This window comes from Centruroides vittatus, unplaced genomic scaffold (assembly GCF_030686945.1).
Source record: "Centruroides vittatus isolate TY-2023 unplaced genomic scaffold, ASM3068694v2 contig_349, whole genome shotgun sequence".
Lineage (NCBI taxonomy): Eukaryota > Metazoa > Arthropoda > Arachnida > Scorpiones > Buthidae > Centruroides > Centruroides vittatus.
In genome coordinates this window covers 1,078,880-1,100,283 of record NW_027122172.1, presented here as the reverse complement: position 1 = coordinate 1,100,283, position 21,404 = coordinate 1,078,880, and the positions used below count along the sequence as shown (strand labels likewise).

Sequence of the window (21,404 nt, the reverse complement as noted above, 5' to 3'; positions counted from 1 at the left end):
AATAAGTAATGTGTGCGATCACAAGCGACACTAAGATGCTAGCGGAAGGAGTGCTAAACACAAACCGACAGAGCATGCCACATGCACACAATTCGGGAAATCCCCTCTCATCACCACTCGTTATGCGAAATATCGCTCGTTAAGCGAGGCAAATTTTTACAATTTGTTTTGCTTGTTATGCGAAATACTCATTGTGCAAGGTGCTCGTTATGTGAGGTTCCACTGTATGTTCTTTTAGACATTTTTACAATTTTCAATATACTGTGAGTATCCTACAAAGTGATGATAAAAAAGAATTTGCTAATAATGTCATCAAAGAACTTTGTAGCCTGTGGCCTAAGTTAAAAATGGTACGTGGAGCACTTACAAGGTTCAGTAGGTCAGTAGGAAGATGTAATCAAAACTTAAAAAATATGCTTAGTTCTTGGTTGGAGATTAACAACACTAATAAATGATCAGAAGAATTGTATTGTACAACTGATAAAAAAAAACCAAGTGCATCATACCGATATAAATCGCAGCCCTTCCGAGGCCACGTTTGGAGTAAAGTTAAAACTCGGTCTAGAATTCTATACCCGATAAATCATCAACCAAGATTAATACGGAAGATTTCTCTAAATCCTTTTTCAGATTAATCTCGGTCGATTTAGTCTTTTCTCGGCCGAAGTTTTTTTTAAAGTAACAAGAATTAAGAAAGTCAAAGTCGCTCGGATTCCGGAAGATCGGGTACCGTTTAAGAGAACGTTATAAAATATTCTTCGATAACGTCACCCTCACGTAGCAACACAACCGACGAAGTTCAAAGTCCCACATCAAAGGAAGAAGATTTAATCGTGCCGATTTCCAGAAACCAGAACATTATTAGTACTACAGAGTTGGTGAATGATGATGAAATAATCCAAATAGTTGATCCAAAAATAGAAGAAAAAGTGTGTCTAAAATAAGGGAAATGGTTTTCTTTAATGTTAAAAAGCAAGCAGAAAAGAATGTCAAATTCCAAATCTCAACAGCTATTGTTGATGACACAGTAAGGATTCTTGTACAATATGTAGATTGAACATCCAGTGATGGAAAAAATATTTTAGATGTTATTGTGTTTGAATATAAAAACCTTTACAAACTGGGTACAAAACATGGCTTATAGAACCTATTATATTCCAGAATCCAATTTACTGTTTGTAATGAAAACTTCAATTCTGTCGGAGATATACTAGTGCAGAAATTTTGCTTAGAGAATGCACAAGAATTTCATTAATTCTGGAGACCAAGATTACAGTTGATGCTGCTGCAAACTTGGTTGCAAATCTAATAGATGCAAATGCCACAAAGAAAAATAATTATGTAATTCCAAATACCATAAAGGTCTTAATTGTTCAAATAACTAAACTGAAAAATTTTAATTTTTGTACACCATATATCAAAAATGATATTCCAGAAGTTTCCTTTAAGATGATTTTTTGAATGAATTATAATGTTGTTAATAATACTTTTCCTTACGGACCAAATGATTAATAATAGTATTAATCACTTGGTCCATAACAGACACAGTTAAATGAATAGATCCTTAAATTATTTTAAGAGCTATTTCTTCAAAAATTTATAACGCAATATATAACTTTATTGGCATTATTTTTTCAACATTAAATCAAGTTTGAATCTCCATTTAAGGCATTTAATATAATTGTTTTTGTGAAAATATATTCAATATATTGGTTATGACATTGAACATACAGTTTTTAGATTTAGGCAATATTTTAATGTCTAATTTTTTGCCATACACAGGGTGTATCGGTACGGCGGTTACAAACTTTCGGGAGAGATAGAGTACACCTAGACGACGGGAAATCGCATAGCGGTGCACGGTCGGAAACATTTTCCCGGCGCGGTAGCGACGACACAAAACGCAAGAAAGGAAGGACACGAACGGGGTGAGAAAACGTGTTTATTATTCTTAGTACGGCAAAAATGCCGGTCTTTGGCCGGTGCAGCGACATCTATCGCTGCACCGGCCAAAGACCGGCATTTTTGCCGTACTAAGAATAATAAACACGTTTTCTCACCCCGTTCGTGTCCTTCCTTTCTTGCGTTTTGTGTCGTCGCTACCGCGCCGGGAAAATGTTTCCGACCGTGCACCGCTATGCGATTTCCCGTCGTCTAGGTGTACTCTATCTCTCCCGAAAGTTTGTAACCGCCGTACCGATACACTCTGTATAGTTTTTGTGACGATCTTCGTATGTCAGTTGGAGACACTCGCATGCAGTGAAATATTTATGCCATTTAATTTCAAGTACAAGCTACAATTTTGAGTGGAAAAGTATTTTTCATCGATAATCGTACATTTGAAAACAATTATTTTATTAAGTTATTGAAGGTATAAAATATATATCACAAAAATTATTTTATGTATCTCGGTAATTAATTCATTGCCAATAAAAAACACAAGCATTATAAGTAACACAATCTGGATAACCGATTTTCATTATTTTGTAAGCAAACTCTTCTCCAGCAATAGTTTGTAAAGTAAAGGAAATGTTCATTGGTTCTTTAGAGTTAAATGTCATAAGTGATGTCACGAGATTGTCAAATGAAAATAGTCACACGACTAAACAAATCTCGTCCGACGTTACGTCAAAAGAAACAGCACGAGCGTCGACTAGTTTGCTCCGGGCTTTAGACATCTTAAAAAGTAGTTAAACGACCAACTTCGTAATTTAGATGCAAATGTCACAAAAATTGTGAAGTGGGTGACAAGTTTTCCCGCTTGGCAGTTGACTACTCGCTACTTTCTCTTTTTTAAGTTTTATATTCAAAATATGAGATATGCTAGGTTTGAATTATCCAAATTTATACTAAAAACATTTGAATTAACTGTGTTTGTTTTAATGCAAATACAACTTTCGAGGAGAATAACGGCAGGTTTGAATTATCCAGTAATTTGAGTTAATGACTCTCGACTGTATTTACATATTATTTTATGAATTTTTACAGATGATTTTTATATTTCAGGTTTTATATCACACAATAACCGGTTTAAAGCCCGATCTTTCCGGAGCATCAGAAGTAAAAAAATGATTCGTTTATTAAAATTTTTTCTTAATTTTATTTTAAAATTGATGTGTATTTTAAATAATATATTTAAACAGCAACCGGAAATACTGAACACGTCTGCCAATAAAGAGCAGCAGACTTCGGACGATAATTCCGTCGGAGACAAATGCTCGGATAACGAGAAGGGTTCGAAATTCTCGAACAGCGCGAGACCTAGAGACGAATCGCCAAATAGCAAAAAGGTAATTTAAAGAGTTAATTAAGTTAATACGTATAATTAGTTTAAATTCTTTATTTAAACAAATTAGGAAAGAAAGAAAGCGGTGAAAGATGCGCAACGAGAAAAGCGTAAACACAAAATGCCAAAGCACGTGAAGAAGCGTCTGGAGAAGGTCGGAAAAAATAAAAGGAATTAATTTATTGCGTTGCAAATTCAGTAGAGAGAATGCACCGTACGTCGATGTATAATAAACAGGTTATTGGTCTATAGATATAAGTTATGTATTTGCCATTTGTATTTCTATAAATATATGTGATTAAATAAATGTGTAGTCGTGTGCTTATTATTTTATCTATTAATATAATAATTTTAATTTTGGAAGAAACATTTAACAAATTGTTAAAATTCTGGTTATTACAATATATATAATAATCAAAACTGTATTGGTTATACACTAGACTCTCGCTAAGGGTAATCAATCTTAGTAATCTTGCACTCTTGCCAATCACCAGATTACAGTGTATATAGGCCTAAAGGCAACGAATGACATAGCCCATTCGCCTTCGGCACCAATTAAGAGCTTTACAGCTTTTGTTTTGAAATTATGTACTTTGATACAGTAATTGTAAGTTTAATTCTTTATTCCTAATAACGTGCAATGCGTGCAGGGAAACAAACCCGAGTAAACCGGGAAATGGGATTTGCGACGAGACTAACGTTTTCGCGGAAACCGAAGCACTACGACGATTACGCCGGGCGTGCCCCGTAATCGAGAGGCCGGATTGGCAAGAGCGTATTATATATCCAAAAGGCCGACGACGTTCGACTAACATCGCAACTCTAACGATATTTAAAAACATTTTTAATTATCTGACCCGTCGATACTACGAGGAGCTTTTTAAATCGTATCCATCCTCCGGCAGCCGGAAGGCGAGGGACGGCACGTTATATCCGGGAATTCCACGGGCAAGCAGTTTCACGAAAAATTCCTAGGATTGAATGCGAGAGAACTGGCTAGCTGATTCCTTAACTTCAACATCCAGCTGTAGATTATTTTTCAAATTGTTACCAATCTATATAAATAATCGAGACGAGTTGATAATAATAATAATAATAATCAGCGCAGAGCCCAAACGGTTAGGAGTTGAAAGTTGAAATTTGGTACACACTTAGGGTATGTTTAGAGAACGCGCACTAAGAAGGGATTTTTCGAAATTCCTCCCCACGGGGGAGAGGGACGGGATTAAAGCTTCTATATACATTATCGAGACGTGCCTAAACGGTTAGGAGTTGAAAGTTGAAATTTAAGGATTAAGGCTTAACACTTCCATCAACAATGGAAGTGTTAAGTAACAATGGAGAACAAGAGAAAGCGACGTGCAAGATTCACGGGCGCTGGAGGAAAAAAAAAGAGTAATATGTTAGAACATATTTGATTTTCAGATTTAAACAGATTGATTCGGTTTTTCTCGACCCTTCTTCTTTAGAACATTCGATGAAAATCGAACGATATAATCAGAACACGTCGTGAAAATCGAACAATATTGCAATATTCGATTTTCAAATTCGACCTTTCATTAGAAATATTTAGTTTGTTGATGAAATTACTCTTTTTCTTTTGTGACTATAACGTAATAATCTTAATCTTCGCTATCGTTACTTTTGCCCGAGCAACGCCGGGTCTATCTGCTAGTAAATGTATAACTAATTCATCGACTTTCTACTCTGATTGTAAGCGCAGCTGTAGACATTATACAAAGTATTATATTTAATGATAGTTTTACCATATATTAAATTTAACATACCAGGTGATTATAATTAAAGTAGCCCTATCTGTACTGTAGAAATTTAGCAGTCCGTAAGCATCAAAATCTGGATACATTTTCATAAGGAAAAACTTCCTAGTGGTTTTGAAGACAAATCTGTGGTTGGTCGAGGATAAGTTGCAAATTTTTCATAAAAGTATTGCTTGAAGGTGCATCGGAGAAAGGCGTAAATAAAGATTCGCAGCCCAAGTAGAAATGCAAGATGACTCCCTTACAAAAGCCAATCTCTCTCGGAGATCACCCTTCAGGTATTTTTATACGGGGTGCGTAGGAAAGTCCCTTTAACCGGAAAATTCTTGCGAACGGGAAGAGCTGCGGCTATGCGAGTGAGATAACGATATAGCAGAGCGACTGTGCCCGACCTAATGCAAACGACAGCAGCGCCCCTAGTGGCAAAATTTGGAAGATAGGCAGTGCTAATCCAAAACGAAAACAGATAGAGCGAACTTTCCAATTAGAAAGTTTTAGAGCATCAATTAATTAGTACGAAAGGACACGTGGTTCACACGGATAAGATAAATTGTCGCTCGTATACCCAAAAATGTCCGAAAGCGATTATCGCCATTTTGTGTAAACGTTTGAAAGGAATAGTTATAGGTACGAAGAAATACGCACAATTTATTGCATAAAATACGTACAGTACTTACGTCAATACAGTTTGATAACATCGCACAAAAAACAACGGAAGAGCAAACTCACACAGTGACAAGTTAATATCGAGTATGTTCGAAAACTTGTGAAAATGAGATTTGCGAGGGTACGGTCTCATTATATTTCTCTTTAAGGGAAATGCTTCGTCGGCCACAAAGTAATAAGGGAAAGTTACATCAGAATTTGGCAAATTAGCATCTTTTGGAAGACGAAGTGTCTGATTTATTATTTTTTCCCCCAAATGTACTGTACATCTCCGAAAAACTCCCGCGTCACTCTTCCGCAATGTCCAAAATCAACATAAATGAATTTGTAACGGGCATCCGCTACATTAATATTTTACTAAATCTTTCTTTATAATTATAATTTAGAGATCCGGTATTTGCGGGACACTGCAAAGCAATACGCCTGCCATCGATACTGCCACAGCAATTGGGCAGTTGCTAACGTTCCAAAAATTCGTCGGCAATGTTTTGCCATTCCTCTTCCGTCCGAGGTACTTTCGTATACGTCGCTTTCGGTTTTTTCCAGATGGCAAAACAGGTCTCTCTCACTATCGAAGTTACCGTTGTTCGTCCCACTCGAAAAGTATAGCTCAGACTTGGAAAAGTCCCTCCGGTAGCGAGAAACCTAGAATTTTAAGTTGCATTTTAAAATATTTTGGCAAATGGCGTATTTTAAACATAGATCATTAAGTTTAAAATTAAAAAAAAAAATAGCTGAATGGTAATAACGGTCTAACGAGCCCGTTATTTAGAAAATATTATCGCTAATCTAACGAACTGTACAGTACAGTACATACAATTCATCTTTACTTTATCAACGTGGAATTAAAGACTGGCTATTTTGTCAAAACTAATGATAATAACTCCTAGGGAAAAGCGTAAGAGTAAAATTGGTCAGGTAAATTCTAGATGTAAAAGAATAAGAGCCGAAAAGCCCCGAAGGCCGTCAAGTCCGATTTTAGCAACATCGAATAAGAACGGCCACACAAACAGCGTGACACGAAGCTCTTCCCAATTCTTCAACCTCCTCTTTCCCATTAAAAATATTCCGTCTTGCTTGACGGGGAATTTCTAGCTGATAATATATTAATACAAAAACTCGGAGCGGAATAGAAATAATAAAACCGGAATGTGTCCTTGATTATAATCAGAGAGTGGGAGGTGTTGATCTTTTAGATCAACATCTCCATGATTATCCTGTAACGAGGAAAAGGGGCAAAAAATACTATAAAAAAATATTTTTTCAAATGTTGGACCTTTCGATATACAACGCACACGTTTTATATTAAAAAAATCATTTATTATTTCGAATGAATTTAGTAGAGCGCCTTGTAATGACTTATCACACCCAAAGGATGATCGGTCAACATAGTCGGTCGAGGACTCCAGGTCCTCTTAGACTAGTGGAAAGGCATTTCCCGGCGTTTATTCCTCCAACAGAGAAAAAAGCCAACCCCACAAGATGCTGTGCTGTATGTTGCAACAGACGCGACCACCGAGGGAAAAAAATACGTAAAGAAACACGGTATTGGTGCCCAAAATGTGAGGTTGCACTATGTCCTGCACCGTGTTTTGAGACCTATCATACTAAATTACATTTTTAATTTATGTATAAGTCAAATTTTCAATTTTTTATATTCTTTTCATCTTTTTCCTATTATATTTTCTTTTTTATATTATATTATTGTATTTTTATGATTCAATTTCTGTATTTTTATCATTGTATCTTTTATATATTATTTTTAAATATCTTTTATGTCATTAAATTTATTTTTATTTTATGTTTTGTCATGTTTCATTTTTTAAATTATTTTTAACCTACTTTACCCACGAACGGCAGCTTCTTAGCAAATCACGAAACCTATACGGTGAAGCCGACATTGCAGGATGGGATGCCCTGTAAAGTTGGCTATCGCAAGGGAAAGACACCGTTTAGGAACCATCCGAGGCGCGAACACAAAAACTGGTTAAAATTTTTTTTTAAATTAAAATGAACCTTTTTGCTTTAATATTTAATAACAACATAGATTTTCGAGCTTTTTTTCTCCCGAAACAGGACACTTAATCGGTTAAGGGAAATTCCCATGTCAAGTATGATTGCACGTCATCACTGACGTCACTGCAACGTAAGTGCGATCCCGATCCGAAATCGATGAAACGTTTGTTCTATAGCTAATATTTCTGCAAAATAAGTAGCCTATGCGTTCCGTCAGAACATTAAACGAATAGACCAAACGGGACATTCCAATTTTCAACGCCGATCTCAACGTTCGTTAAAAGTCGTTCTTTTTTTCAACGTCGAAGTGGCGCTGTTGTTAACACACTCGACACTAAACAGATATGTTGACTGCTACTTTCCAATGAATTGTGGGTAATTGGTGAGACATTTGAATGAAATCCAGCTTGCTGAGAATGGAATTATGGGAACTAAGAACTTCGTACTCGAGTTGGAACGTCGTCGATAACGTCAACACACGACACTCGCGTTGAAAATTGGAATGTCCCGAAAATTTCCTGGGAATTTTTCGATCCCGGGTCTCCCCAGAGCGGTAGGCTGCCACCTTGACCGCTCGGCCATTCAACCGTCTATTGAGATGACTAATATACAAGCTGTTGTCTATGTGTGTGTCAATTCCTTATAACTCCTGCAGTTTTCGTTCAAACCAGAGGGGCTGGTCGGGCCCCGTCCCTCACCACCCGGCCGCCCACTTGTGGGCCTGGCCAAACCCATAATGGGCTTGCTTAAGAAGCCCACTTAGTGCGGAAAGAGTTAAAAAAAACAGTCATCTCGATAGTAATTATTTTTGGCAATTACATTGATATTAATAACCTTTACTCGGGAAAGAGAGAAGCGTTGAAGATAATAGTAGCTTTCAATTCCTAAATGGTGCACACATAAGCACTTGCGCAGTACTACATTTTCTTTGCTATGTTATATCTTATTATCTACTAAATGACACCGAGTGATAGGCGCGATCGCTCCAATATAACGCGTATAAGAATCCAGATCGTAAAAATTAAATTTTTGAAACAAATAAATCCCGAAATTCCTCTTTTGGCTTCAATGAGATGTAAAATTGCAAATAAACTTAGTTCAAATTTATTTTCTTTTTTCAGGTCATGTCTGTTCAAAGAATTAAGTTGAGATGACATTTCATGGAATAAGCCGAATTGAAAAGGTCCAAAATACATTTATCAAATATCGTAGTGATTTTATAGTTTCTGTAAATGTTTGGTTGTACTAAAATCTTATAGACAAAATAACCGTGGTGAGACGGTACTCTGGAGAACCCAAGTTAGAGTTCAAACAGAAATCTTAAACATTCTTAATGGGCGGATTGTTCTATATAATTATGTCGGGCTCCGACATAATTATATAGAACAATCCAGTTGTTTATATTGTGGACCTGACCAAATCCTCAATTAACATAATTAAAAAGGCCGTTCCAAGAAGGTTCAAAACTAGGAAAAACCATATCTTTTTGTAACGTATAATTTTATAAAATAACTAAAATATCCATTGTTGCTCCTTGTCAAACCTCAACAGATACACTTAATGATGAGAGTTAGTTGGATGACTGATACAATTAAGACGTCAACTTACTGCGGTGAGAAACCCAAGTTCGGGGTCTAGGGCTTATTGAAGTCCAATGGGGCCCCATTGTTTTGTTAATACAAATAATACTATAAATTATCATCATTATTATTATATTATTAATATTTTTTACTATACGATAGGTACGCATTGTTAATGAAAAAGTATTAAAAATTTATGATGATAATTCAATTTTTGTGGACCCTTGATACTTGGGGCCAAGGGTTTAAGCCCTGTTAGTCCCTATGTAGATCCGCCCCTGCCCAAGATCAAATACGGGTAGTCGAAAAATCCCAGGAATTCTCCGGTGATAGTCCGTATCCGATACATGGGCCTCCGGCTCTAATCATCCGGCCTCCCTATTGCGCACCTGGTCGAACCCATAATAGGCTTAGAAAATAGGCATTTATATAGTGCCCATAGACGGAAAGAGCGCGTCCTTTTAACAGCTTAGTCATCCGGCCATAGATAGTAAAGGCTTTGACGGTTAAGAAGTAAGCCTATCGTTGTGAAGGAACCGAGCAAATAACGCAAGAAATTTTTAATGGATAGCCGGTCTCGGATTTGTAGAGTATCGTCCGTCACCACCGGTCGCCCCCATTTTGGGTATGGAAGAGTCCAGGCTTGGTTATCCTCTTAGTGCTCAGAATGCGGAAAAATCAAAAACAAAAAATATAATAATTAATAGATAATTAAGTTAAACGCTATAAACTTTTAAATTGTATAATTTCTTTAATACAAATAATAATATCTTTATATAAATAATCATTTCAGAATTTAATTATGTAAAAAAAATAATTAAAATTTTAAATATTGAATTATATGATCAACTGGTAACACTGTAACACACGAAATAATTTCAAATGATCTTATTCGATTAAACAAAATCACGTGATTTTAAACTTCCTTTACGTTTGGTCACGTGATAGATATTAACGGAACTTATTGGTTTGGATAGCGTCACGTGCGCTAAACGTCAGTGGCCGATCTCGGCCAGTTGTATTGTAGTAGTATAGTTGTGCGAAGATGGCGACATCACACTCGAAAAAGCACGTTTGCTATTATTATGATGGTAAATAACCTTTTATTTTAATTATGCATAGGATAAATTAAAAATATAAACCAAAGCGTATATTTTGATACGATGGTAATTTTGCATTTAAAAGTAATTTATTTATAATGGTGATATAGTTAATTATAACTCGTAAAAAATTTAAATAAGTAATTTATTGTAATAAATAAGTATTAAAATGTAATAAAAATACTCAATAACGTGTAAAAATTGATAAATTTATTGGTAAAAAAAATCGAGCTGTGGAACAGGACTCGATATGTCCCTTCGGCTTTCCGTACATTTTATGTACGTTCCTTTTGTTGATTTTGTTTACACATCTTTGTATTATTCGTTTCAAAATATAACGTTAATGCAAATTAAAGAATAACCTAAACTTTATTTGCAAATGCGAAAAGAAAATTGTTTAAAAATGAAAATTTTATAAAAGAAGTTTTTCCGCTTGATTGTAATAATCGAGAATTCTACGGTAGCTCGATCTTGCCACCTATTCACTAATTACTTTCCGTAATGGCTTTAATTAGTTGATTGTGGTGATTAATAGAGTTTTGAAAATTTGCAGTTTATAAAAAAAATAAAATTACTTATTTTATCCAAAAATATTGATTTAAAAAAAAAATAATATATATTTTTTATTTTTGTTTTTTTTAAATGTATTATTAACAATTGAAAGAAGGCTTTATTGTTTTATCATAGACAAACAATTGACAGCTTTTGTTCATTGTTTTGAAGATTTAAAAAGTAACAATAATTTTCGTTGGGTCAAAATTTCAAAAGTTTAAATTTTTTTTTTATTAAAAATTAAAATAAAAAAGTATGCATTTTTAAAAATTAATTAATTAAATATAGCAAACATGATTTAAAAAGTTTAAATTTAGTAAATCAAAATAATTATTGTTGAAGATTTGCAACAACTTTTAATGCATGCTGTAAATGTGCAAGATTTCTGTTTTACATAATTAAAAACATTTGTTTTACTATAAAAATGCTCGTGTTTCTTATCTTTTTCAAAGTTAATAAATTTTATGATTAAATGTTTGGGTCTGTAATAAATTACCCGTTGCTCGAAAAGGGTTTGCTTTTATTAAATTATTGTTCTTTCTATGTTAAAGTCAAATGTCTGCCGGATTATGTCGGGCTATATTGCAACTAATATTAATAATTAAATGCTAAGTAAAATGCCTGTTTCTAGTGCCAAATTTCTTAGCCTTTAATTATTAATAATAGTACTAATATAGTCTGATATAATCTGGCAATTATTTGGCTTTGATATATAATTATTTGGTTTTACGTATTGAAATTAGAGTTCTTTCTTTTGTGTATATGGGTTTTCTTGTTTCACTCATGACAAAACAAAAATAGTTACATATTACCTGTATAATGTTACAACTAATTTGTGTGTTCTTATATATATATATATGCAATGATGCATTTTATAATTCTTTAGCATTGTAAATTGTGTCTTGTTTAATTTTTAAGGATTTCTAGACTTTTTCTATTGATTTTTGCATTTATTAAACTAAAATAATTTATATTTAGAATATATTAATCATTAAAAACTTTCATTGATATATAAGTACTAGTATTATATTATACTAATGTCCACTTTGGATGTTCTTGTGAACTAGGATATATGAATTTAATTATTAATATATTTTTCTATGTGCTATAAATAATTTTTAGAGTAAAAAAGAAATCTCTTAACCGTCTGTCTTAATGTTGTTTTAATTATGATATTTAATGGCATTAAACAAGCACTATTAAAATCTAACAAAATCCTTCAATGATCTTGGCCACTTTCTCTGCTGTGAAAGTGGTCAAGATCATTGAAGGATATTATTATTTGTTTAAAGTTACCAGTGATATATCTTATATTTTTAGAAATAAAAGTAATTTAAGAAATTATTTCTATTCATTACAAACAATTTAATAAATATTCAAGTTTTGTGGACTGTATTAATTAAATTACAGTCATTTAAACAATGTTCTTTCAGCAGTTATGGAAACAAAGATGAACTATTATAGTTGATCTGCTGAATTAATCAATGCACCTTTAACAATGGGTGAAATTGAAAGAATGCTTATGTTTTCTACCCAGTTAATGGTCATCTTCAGGTGAGAATAGATGAAAATGGAATACCAGTTCCAGTTAGGAAAATGGGATAAAGTAAACAAACGGGAAGGGAAGTGAGGTAGACTATGATGGTGTAGTTGGTGCCAAAGACAGAAGATATTATGCCAGGCAGGAGGAAAGGAGTGCTTGTCCTGCTGTTTAAAGACATGTTAGTAATGGTGTTATAATGTTATAACTTTCACACTAAAATTTATAACATCATTACTGTTTCTCTTTCATCTGTCCAAGCCTGAAGATGGTCTGATTGAGTTAAAAATATTAGTGTTTCTTCAACTTCATCCATTGTCAAAACTGCATTGATTAATTTAGTAGTTATGAAAGAAAAATACAGATGGTTTTTATATATCAGTTACTTGTTCTTTCAATATAAAATGTTTTTTAGAAACTTAGATAAGTTGGATTAACCAATACTTAATGCTATATTGTATTTCAAATATGTTTGTTATACAAAGACATTAATGGTAGAAAATAATGGCAGTAAATATTTTCAGTATGATGTTTTCTAGTGAGCTTTGTGGGGGTTAAAAACTTCATCAGAATTTGGTTAAGCTCTCCTTGTTTTAGGAACAGGTTTGTGATAACACAGTTATCCAATAGTGATTTCCAATTTATGACATCGTATTTACTCTGATGATAGCAAAAAGCACAAATTACATAGATGGCTGAAAGTTAAACATATTCCATAATTCATTGTTTTATTGTCATTAACTAGTAGTGATGTGATTCGTTAATATGTTTATGCCCGCACGGAGAACAGTGTCCTTAGCTATAATTCGTTTGTTCGTTCATTTACGTGGCGTCCTCTTTACAGAGGGTTACAGTTGATGGACAGTTCTCCACTCTTCATGGTTGTAGGCTTTTCCCAAGCTTGATCCAGTCCATTTTTTGATGATGTCTGCCATGTTAGCCTAGGTCTTCCCTTTCTCTGTTTGCCCTCCACCATTCCTTAAACTGCAATTTTTATCAGTTCCCCTGAGGAACCTCTTATTATATGCCCAGCATATGCATATTTTCTTCTCTGGATGCTGACCGTCGGGTTTCTTTCCATTCCAAATCTACTCGTAACAATACTCATTGGTTATGCTATCTATTCAACTAATATTTTCCATCTTTCTAAGATACCACATCTCAAAGAAATTTATCCTATTAACTGCCTCTTGGTTTATTGTCCATGACTCTCATCTGTATGTAGCCACACTCCAAATCATTGTTTTTTTAGTTTCAATTTTTTGCATACATTTCTATCTCTTAATACTGAGGATATTTGTGCGAAAGCAGCTTTAGCTTTTTTTATTCTGTTTTTAATTTCATATTTACATCTGTTATCCTCAGTTATACAACTTCCTATATACTCAAATATTTTTATTTTCATTTTCTTTCCATCCAACATAATCTTTAGATCTTTGTTTTCTTCTCTTGAGATCATCATCAACTTTTGTTTTGTTCACATTAATTTTCATTTGGTATTTTGCTTTACCCACTTTCAATCTATTTGGAATTTTTTGTAACTCTTCTTTGGTGTTAAATAGCAGAGTAATGTTGTCAGCTTACCTAATGTTATTGATAAAATGTCCATTTAATTTTTACACCTTTGTCTAGATTTTTGAACACTTCTCTCATCATCCATTCACTGTAGATGTTAAAAAGTGTTAGGTATAAACCACATCCCTGTCTTATTCCTTTTTTAATCTGAATTGAATTGGTTTCTTCTCCCTGAAATCTGACCATTGTTTTTTTATTTTTATAGATGTTGTAGATTGTTATCAGTAATTCTTTATCAATACTTTTGCAGAATCTCAAACAACAGTGTTTGATTAACACTATCAAAGGCCTTCTTGAAGTCAACAAAACATACAAATAACTCTCTATTATGATCAATCATCCTTTCTCCTATAAGTCATATCTTTGTAATGGTGTTCCTTGTCTTTCTGCCCCTTCAAAAACCAAATTGTGACTCATCTAGTTCCTGATTTATGTAGTTTTCTATTTTTTGCTATATGATGTTAACTAAAACCTTTGAGGCATAGCATATCAAGCTAATAGTTTTGTGTTTATCACAGTCTAAATTATAGTACCTGCAGTTTTAGGATGAAGATAGACTTCGTGAAATCATCCAGAATATTTGCCTCTTAAATTAAAAAAAAAGAAATTTAGTTAGGATTCTTGTTCCATCTTTCCCCATATCCTTGAGGAATTCTTGTATTTCATCCATTTCTGATGCCTTTCTGTTCTTCAGCTTTTTCAATGTAGCATCAATCTCTTCCTTAAGAAAGGTTGCACTCTCTTCTTTTCCCTCCATCCCTTCTAGGTTTAAACTGTCTTCGTTTCTGTAGAGATTTTCTATGTATCTTTCCCATCTTAGCACTTGTTCATCTTTCTGCAATAAAATGTTTCCACTTTCATCTCTCAGATCCCAATTCTGCATTTCCTTTTTTTCTCCGAGATTAAACTTAGCTTTTCATATACTCCTCTTAAGTCATTTCCATTTGCGTGGTGCTCCATTTCCAGACATAATTGATTCAACCACTTTTCCTTTGCCTGTTTGCACATTATTATTTGCTTATTAATGATTCTATATATTTTTCTTCTTCTGTGTTATTAATGTTTTTGTATTGTCTTCTTTCATTCATTTTTTTTACTATCTCCTCTGTGACCCAAGATTTCTTTATTTGTCTCTCTTTCTTGCCAAGGATGTCAACTCATCTTTAATTTTTCGTTTCAAATCATTCTAGATTTTTTTTTCACTTCTGTTAGTGTTGAAATTTTGCAGTTTTCTCAATATGTCAGCCTGAAAAGTCTTTTTGATGCAGTCTTTCGGCAATGCCTCTATATTGAGCCATTTTTTTGCCCTTTTTTTTGCTTAACATTTTTCAGCCGTATTTTTAGTTTTGTTACCACTAGACTATGATCACTGTTGCAATCCACACTCAGATGAGTCTTTGCATTAATTATTGCATTTCTAAATCTGTAGTTGACTGAATGTAATCAGTTTGGTTTCTTGTTTCAGCTCCTCTTAACCATGGAGCTCTCCATGTAGTCAATCTTCTTTCATGCTGTTGGAACCAGGTGTTAGTTACAATCATGTTGGTTTTTCTGCAAAATTTAACAAATCTACTTGCTGTTTTGTTTCTTTCTCCTAATTCCAATGATGTAATTACATTATCTTTTCTCCCTCTTCTGATCTTGGCATTCATGTTCCCCTGTAATAATCACTACATCTCTTTTAAGTTGTAGGCATTTGTTTATAAACTTCTTCTGTCTCCTCATCTGAATGGTTATTTCTTGGCATGTATGTCTGGATTAAGAAAAGGCCCCTGTTTTATCATCTATCCTCAGTGCTATAGGCTTGTCAGATAGTTGCCAATATCTGTCAATCAATCTTTCCAGCATCCTCCCAACTACTCGTTGATATTCCGTTCCTCCCGAGTAGATGAATATTAATTTTTTTGTCAGTGCTAATATCTCCTTTTTCAGCCTATCTTGTTTCAGAGATCCCTAAGATTGAGATCGTCACTCTTTTAATTTTATGCATTACATTTGCCATCTTTCTTGTTTGATATAAAGATCTAACATTCCGGGTGCCTATGTTAATGCATTTCTTAAAGTTTGCATAGCTGTGTGGAATTTTTGTATCCACTCCAAGAGTTGTTAATGACTGATTCTGTAGTGTCATTTAAAGCATTTCTCTCGTGTGATCTGTGTACTTCCTGTAGTTTCAGCACAGATGCTGCACCTCTCCCTGGTAGCCAACTGCACGGGGATCCTATCCATTTCTCTGTTAAATGGATTTTTTCTGAATCTTCTGTTCATCAAATCTTGGGAGATACAAATGCATGGTAATTTCCTGTTGCCTTCCATGCTTCAGCACTTATATTTAATTTCTTCAATTTTAAACTCTTCTATTCTATTCTTTTCTTCTAACATTAATCTTATTAATATTAATTAAATATTTACAAAATAAAAATGACAGATGAAAACAAATAACACAAAATAAACATTTACTTATGTTTCACATTGGTTACATAGAATTGCACATACAAAAATACATTATGGTTTTGAGATACACGTACCTAGCCACTGCTATGGTTTTTAGCTATAATATATGCCAAAAAAATTACATATAGTACAATGGAAAGAACTATTGTACCAATAAAAAGTTGATATATGGAACAGTGGCGTAGCGTGGGTGTCAACCGCCCGGGGCGGAGGAAAATTTCGCCGCCCCCTTATTTAGGTATTTTTACAAGATGATATTATTTATTGTGAAATTTTGCCGCCCCCTATAAGTGCCGCCCCTGCCGCCCCCACTACGCTACGCCACTGATATGGAATATGGAATAATAATATAAAACCAATGGATAAAATATATTCTTAAAAGTTTATAATAACAAAAAAAAAAATATTTTTCTTAAAAATTCAAATAATAAAATTTCTGAGCAAGAAAAACAACAGTTTTATGGTGCTCATAAGAAGTATTGGGTCATGTAATGTTCTAGTATAGACTGTTCCAGGGCATCACTGACATTGAGTGTGTTAATAATTTTTTGCATTCTCTATACATAAAATTATTTTATTTAGTACCTAATATTTTCTTTGGCTTGAAAAATATACATTATTGTATTTATCAAGTCATTCATCAACATTGAACATTTGAATCCTTATTTGGATGAGCATCTAATTCTGACATCAGATTTCATAACCAAAATTGATGTTCTAATGCTATCTCTTCTTACTTTCCTGACAGTGTTAATATATTTTATATTAAGTCATTAGGAAAAAAACATACTAATTCACAGCCACTATGGAAAGTAACAAACACACCCAAACAATCTTAAAACACCATGACAATTTAATTACCAAAACATTTTTGATTGTTAAACTTCACTATGGCATTCCATTACTTCTTCTACATGAAAAAGGACATATAAATAAAAACAGATTTTATCAATTGTAATTTCTGTCCTACATGCTGTATGCTATAGAGATACAGTAAGATGTGGGGGATATATTTCTAGATGACAAAGCGCTAAATGAAACAGTGTTAAATGAGGTCATTTTAACACAGAGTAAAGAGGGAAAGGGAACATGCAACCAAAAATAAACAGATTTTACTTTAAATTATTTTTATATTAATTTGCATAATAATATGTTAAATAACACACAAACATATACATACAGAAATGTGAAGTTCATTTTTGTGGTGATGAATTTGTGAAGAATTTGTGAAGAATTTTGTGATGAAGGATTTTGTGAAGAAGAGCCAGGATGGCTCTTCTGAAATTCTTGCTTTTTGTGATAAATTTGTGCAGTTTCATTTGTCACTTGTAGCAAGAGATCACGTCCAACACACCTCGTGTTACTTTTGCACTCCTTTCAAAATCTGGATCACTTGCTACAATTTGATTGGCGATTTCGGTTATCGTTACCAAACTTTTACTAAAGAAATCTGTAGAGAAATTCTTTGGGTTCTTTGTTTTCAGAATCACTATTTTCCCGTTCTACACGAATTCCTTGTTCTGCCAGTTCTTGAAGGTCGTCTTTGGTAAGGCTCTCACCAGAAACCTGCTGTAACTCCTCAATATCCTGCTTATCTACATCTCCTAGTCCTGCTGTATCGAATAAGTTGACAATTTAGTTAACCTAACGATACAGCAATGGGTTCTTCTCGTTGAGAATTCTTGGATACCTCCAGCCATAACCTCTTCCACACTTCGTTCAAGTATTTATCAGTTAATTCTTGCTCAGCAAAGCCGATATTGCCTATGGCACCTGTGATGTTATATTTTTTCCAAAATTGCACCAAACAAACAAATTTAAGGAAAGAACAGTACTACGATGAATTACCATCTTTTGCTGATTGGTTTGTGTTTGGGAATAATTGTATTATACACAAATCAATAAAATGCTGCGATAATTTGAACCAGTGTAAATTTTGAGCTATTTTTACGCTTCGAGTAGATTGCGTTATATCGAATCAGCATTAATTGAGGTACATTAAGTGGGGTCTTACTGTATTTAACTCTAAGGCCAGGAACACATATGTGTAAAATTCAGTGTAAAAGCTAGCATAAAACAGAAAGCGTAAAAATTTTTCTGAAATTTTGGCTGAAATGGAATTGAAAAAAGAGTAGAGCATGTCTCTACTTTTTATGCCAAAATTCCTCCAATAAAGAGAAGTCTTTTCTGTGACGTCAAAGTAGACACGTGGTTTTTATTCTAACAATGGCGGCAATGAAGGTTAACCCTACAATTGCGACGGTCTTGAAAAAATGAAAAATAAAAGAAATAGAGGAGTTTATCGAATCCGTTCGACCACATCGGTGTCGTGTATAAAGATACTGTATTTAAACAACGTTTATGTCCATAAACGTTGTTTAAATACAACGGATGGCTATAGGTGCAAAATTTCAAACAGCGGGTAGGTCTAGTAGAATCAATATATAGGCCTAGTATTTAGATCATATGTTCTTTATTTGAATTCAGAATATAAGTCTATTAGTTTAAATTTTCTATATTATAGCAGAGGAAGTGGAGAAAAAATGGAAGGTACAGTACAAAGGGATAGATATATGAGAGGAAAAAATTAATAAAATTAGCACCGTTAGTGGCAATGGTGTTTCTATTCGGCAGAATTTTTACGTACGTGTGTTCTGGCATAAAAGTGTAAAACAGAAACTGAACCGAAAGCTGATTTCTGATTCATTTTTCTGAAACATAATTTTACGCACGTGTGTTCCTGGTCTAAGTTTCGAACATGTTTTCTATTCGTGCACTTAAAGACTAAATTGTTTTTACCTCTCAGGCTACAAGGGAAACTTGTATAGAAAAACCTGTCAAACAATTTTTCCATCAGATGATTTCATTTTGAATAAATAAGGCCAATTTTGTGTTTACTTAATGAGTTAAAGAATATAGTTTTTTGGACTATGAACCCAAAGTTGAGTTTTAATTAAACACTTGGCTTTATTTCCATCTTTATTTAGTTGATACGTGCCATTTGCACGTTTCGGGCATAGAGCCCCTCATCAGTCAACTAAACAATACAACAATTAAAATATTACACTAAGTATTTTACCAAACAAAATTAGCACAAGGTATGGTTCTTACCATTATCATATTTGATCTGCCATGCATACAAGGTTTAAACTCAGACGACACATGTATCTTATTTTTTCTATAAACGAAGTAATCCCTTTTACACACAATATTTATATCTGGTATAAAAACAATGTATAAGAGTATAAGCCATATATAATAAGACATTTTTAAAAAATGTAAAAATTCTTTAAAAACACTGACAGGAAGTAGATTAACCGATTACCTGTTGTACTGTACATAATCTTTTGCTTATTTTATGATATCCAGTTATCACAATATCTAGAAGATGTAGACTATAGTTGTATTCATATTACCGAATATAATAAGTGATTTTTCACAAGGACACAAAAATTCTTTTTCATTAATGTCTTATGGCTGTTTCGGCCTCGTTTTTTGCGCTGTGGCGTAGTACAAATTTGCATATTTTCAGAGTTATTATAGATGGTTAACAGCGATGTAATTTCTTGCAATAATCACAACCTATATTAATATATACAGTGTGTTTTACAATATTTTTAACCAGTTTTCATTTATTTTTACGCTTAGATTTTTATTAATGCAATTTTTGGCGGTTAGGATTGAAACACTTTCTTTAAATTTTCTGTTATACATATTTTTTTCCTTGTATAGGATTTGAACGTTGTTTTTGTCTATGTCGCAGTCGTTAAGTAAACAGTGATCGTGGAAAACGGAGTTTAGTCTATGGTATTTGAGGTCTGCAATGTGTTCTTTTAATCTTATGCCTAGTTTTCGTTTGGTCTCTCCTATGTAGAAATTAGTTGTGTTGCAGGTGCACGGTATCTTATACACTACATTTCTTTTTTTTCTTTTTTCTCTGGTTCTCTGTTGGATTTTGTAATTTTTCGTATTTTGTAGCCAGCTTTATGTTCATTTTTTTGTAGTTCTTTGTTGATGTCTTCGTATAGTCCCTTTATATATGGAAAGCTGATATATTTTATATCCGTATTTAGCTTTTTTGCTTTATTATTATTCATGTTACTGTTTATCTTATTTTCCCAGTGATTAATTAAACTGTTGGGGTAACCGTTGAGAACGAATTTCTTTTTTAATTCTTTTGTATGGGTATGTATGTCTGTCGGGTTGCTGGTTCTAGTGATGATTTTTATATACTCCATTTTGAAGATGTTTTGTTTTATATATGAAGGGTTATTAGAGTTGTATTTGATTGTTACATCTATGGAGCATGGTTTTTTTATTTGAAGCTTCGAATCCAGTTCCAACGGAAGATCCCAGGAAGGGAATCAAAAACGTTTGCTTTTTTGAAAGTTTTCACACTGGTGATTGGTTTTGGGTGTGAGTATTGTTTTTAAACAAACCGGTGTGGTGAGAGAATACATTAGTCAGATGATGTTTTTACTACAGCAAAACCATAAGGATAAAACTGTTATATACTTGTTGGTTGTAATTAAAGGATTACTGTACTTACTGTGCTTACTAAGGATTATAACATATTTTAATTATGATAACCCAATGTTTTAATAATTGTAACAGAATCACATAATTATAAATAGTTCTTATTTAAAAGTATCTGCATTATTGATGATTGCAATAGTCTCTCTGAATTTCTTCATTGGAAACGAGATTGACAAAAGGATTGTAGAAGTGAGTGGAAGCAAGTATTGATCTATATCCCTTATGTGATATCAGATGTTATATCATCTGATTAATCTTTGTCCCTTATCGTAATGCACCAATTAATCAGTGCAGAATCGGTAATTGGCTTGGTCAAACATA

General features: G+C 33.4%; 2 protein-coding genes across 2 annotated transcripts in view; both read left to right on the top strand.

Moving 5' to 3' along the window:
- The window catches only part of RIOK1 (RIO kinase 1), a 28,786-nt gene extending 25,193 nt beyond the window's left edge, over positions 1-3,593 (top strand). Inside the window, exons 14-16 of the mRNA XM_067269225.1 lie at positions 3,007-3,060; positions 3,144-3,290; positions 3,357-3,593. Of these exons, the coding sequence (XP_067125326.1) occupies positions 3,007-3,060; positions 3,144-3,290; positions 3,357-3,464 (309 nt within the window). The 3' untranslated portion in view covers positions 3,465-3,593. The remainder of the gene's footprint in view (positions 1-3,006; positions 3,061-3,143; positions 3,291-3,356) is intronic.
- A 6,686-nt stretch (positions 3,594-10,279) lies between these two features.
- HDAC1 (histone deacetylase 1) overlaps positions 10,280-21,404 on the top strand; it is a 44,164-nt gene continuing 33,039 nt past the window's right edge. The window contains exon 1 of the mRNA XM_067269251.1: positions 10,280-10,417. Coding sequence (XP_067125352.1) covers positions 10,372-10,417 — 46 coding nt within the window. The 5' untranslated portion in view covers positions 10,280-10,371. The remainder of the gene's footprint in view (positions 10,418-21,404) is intronic.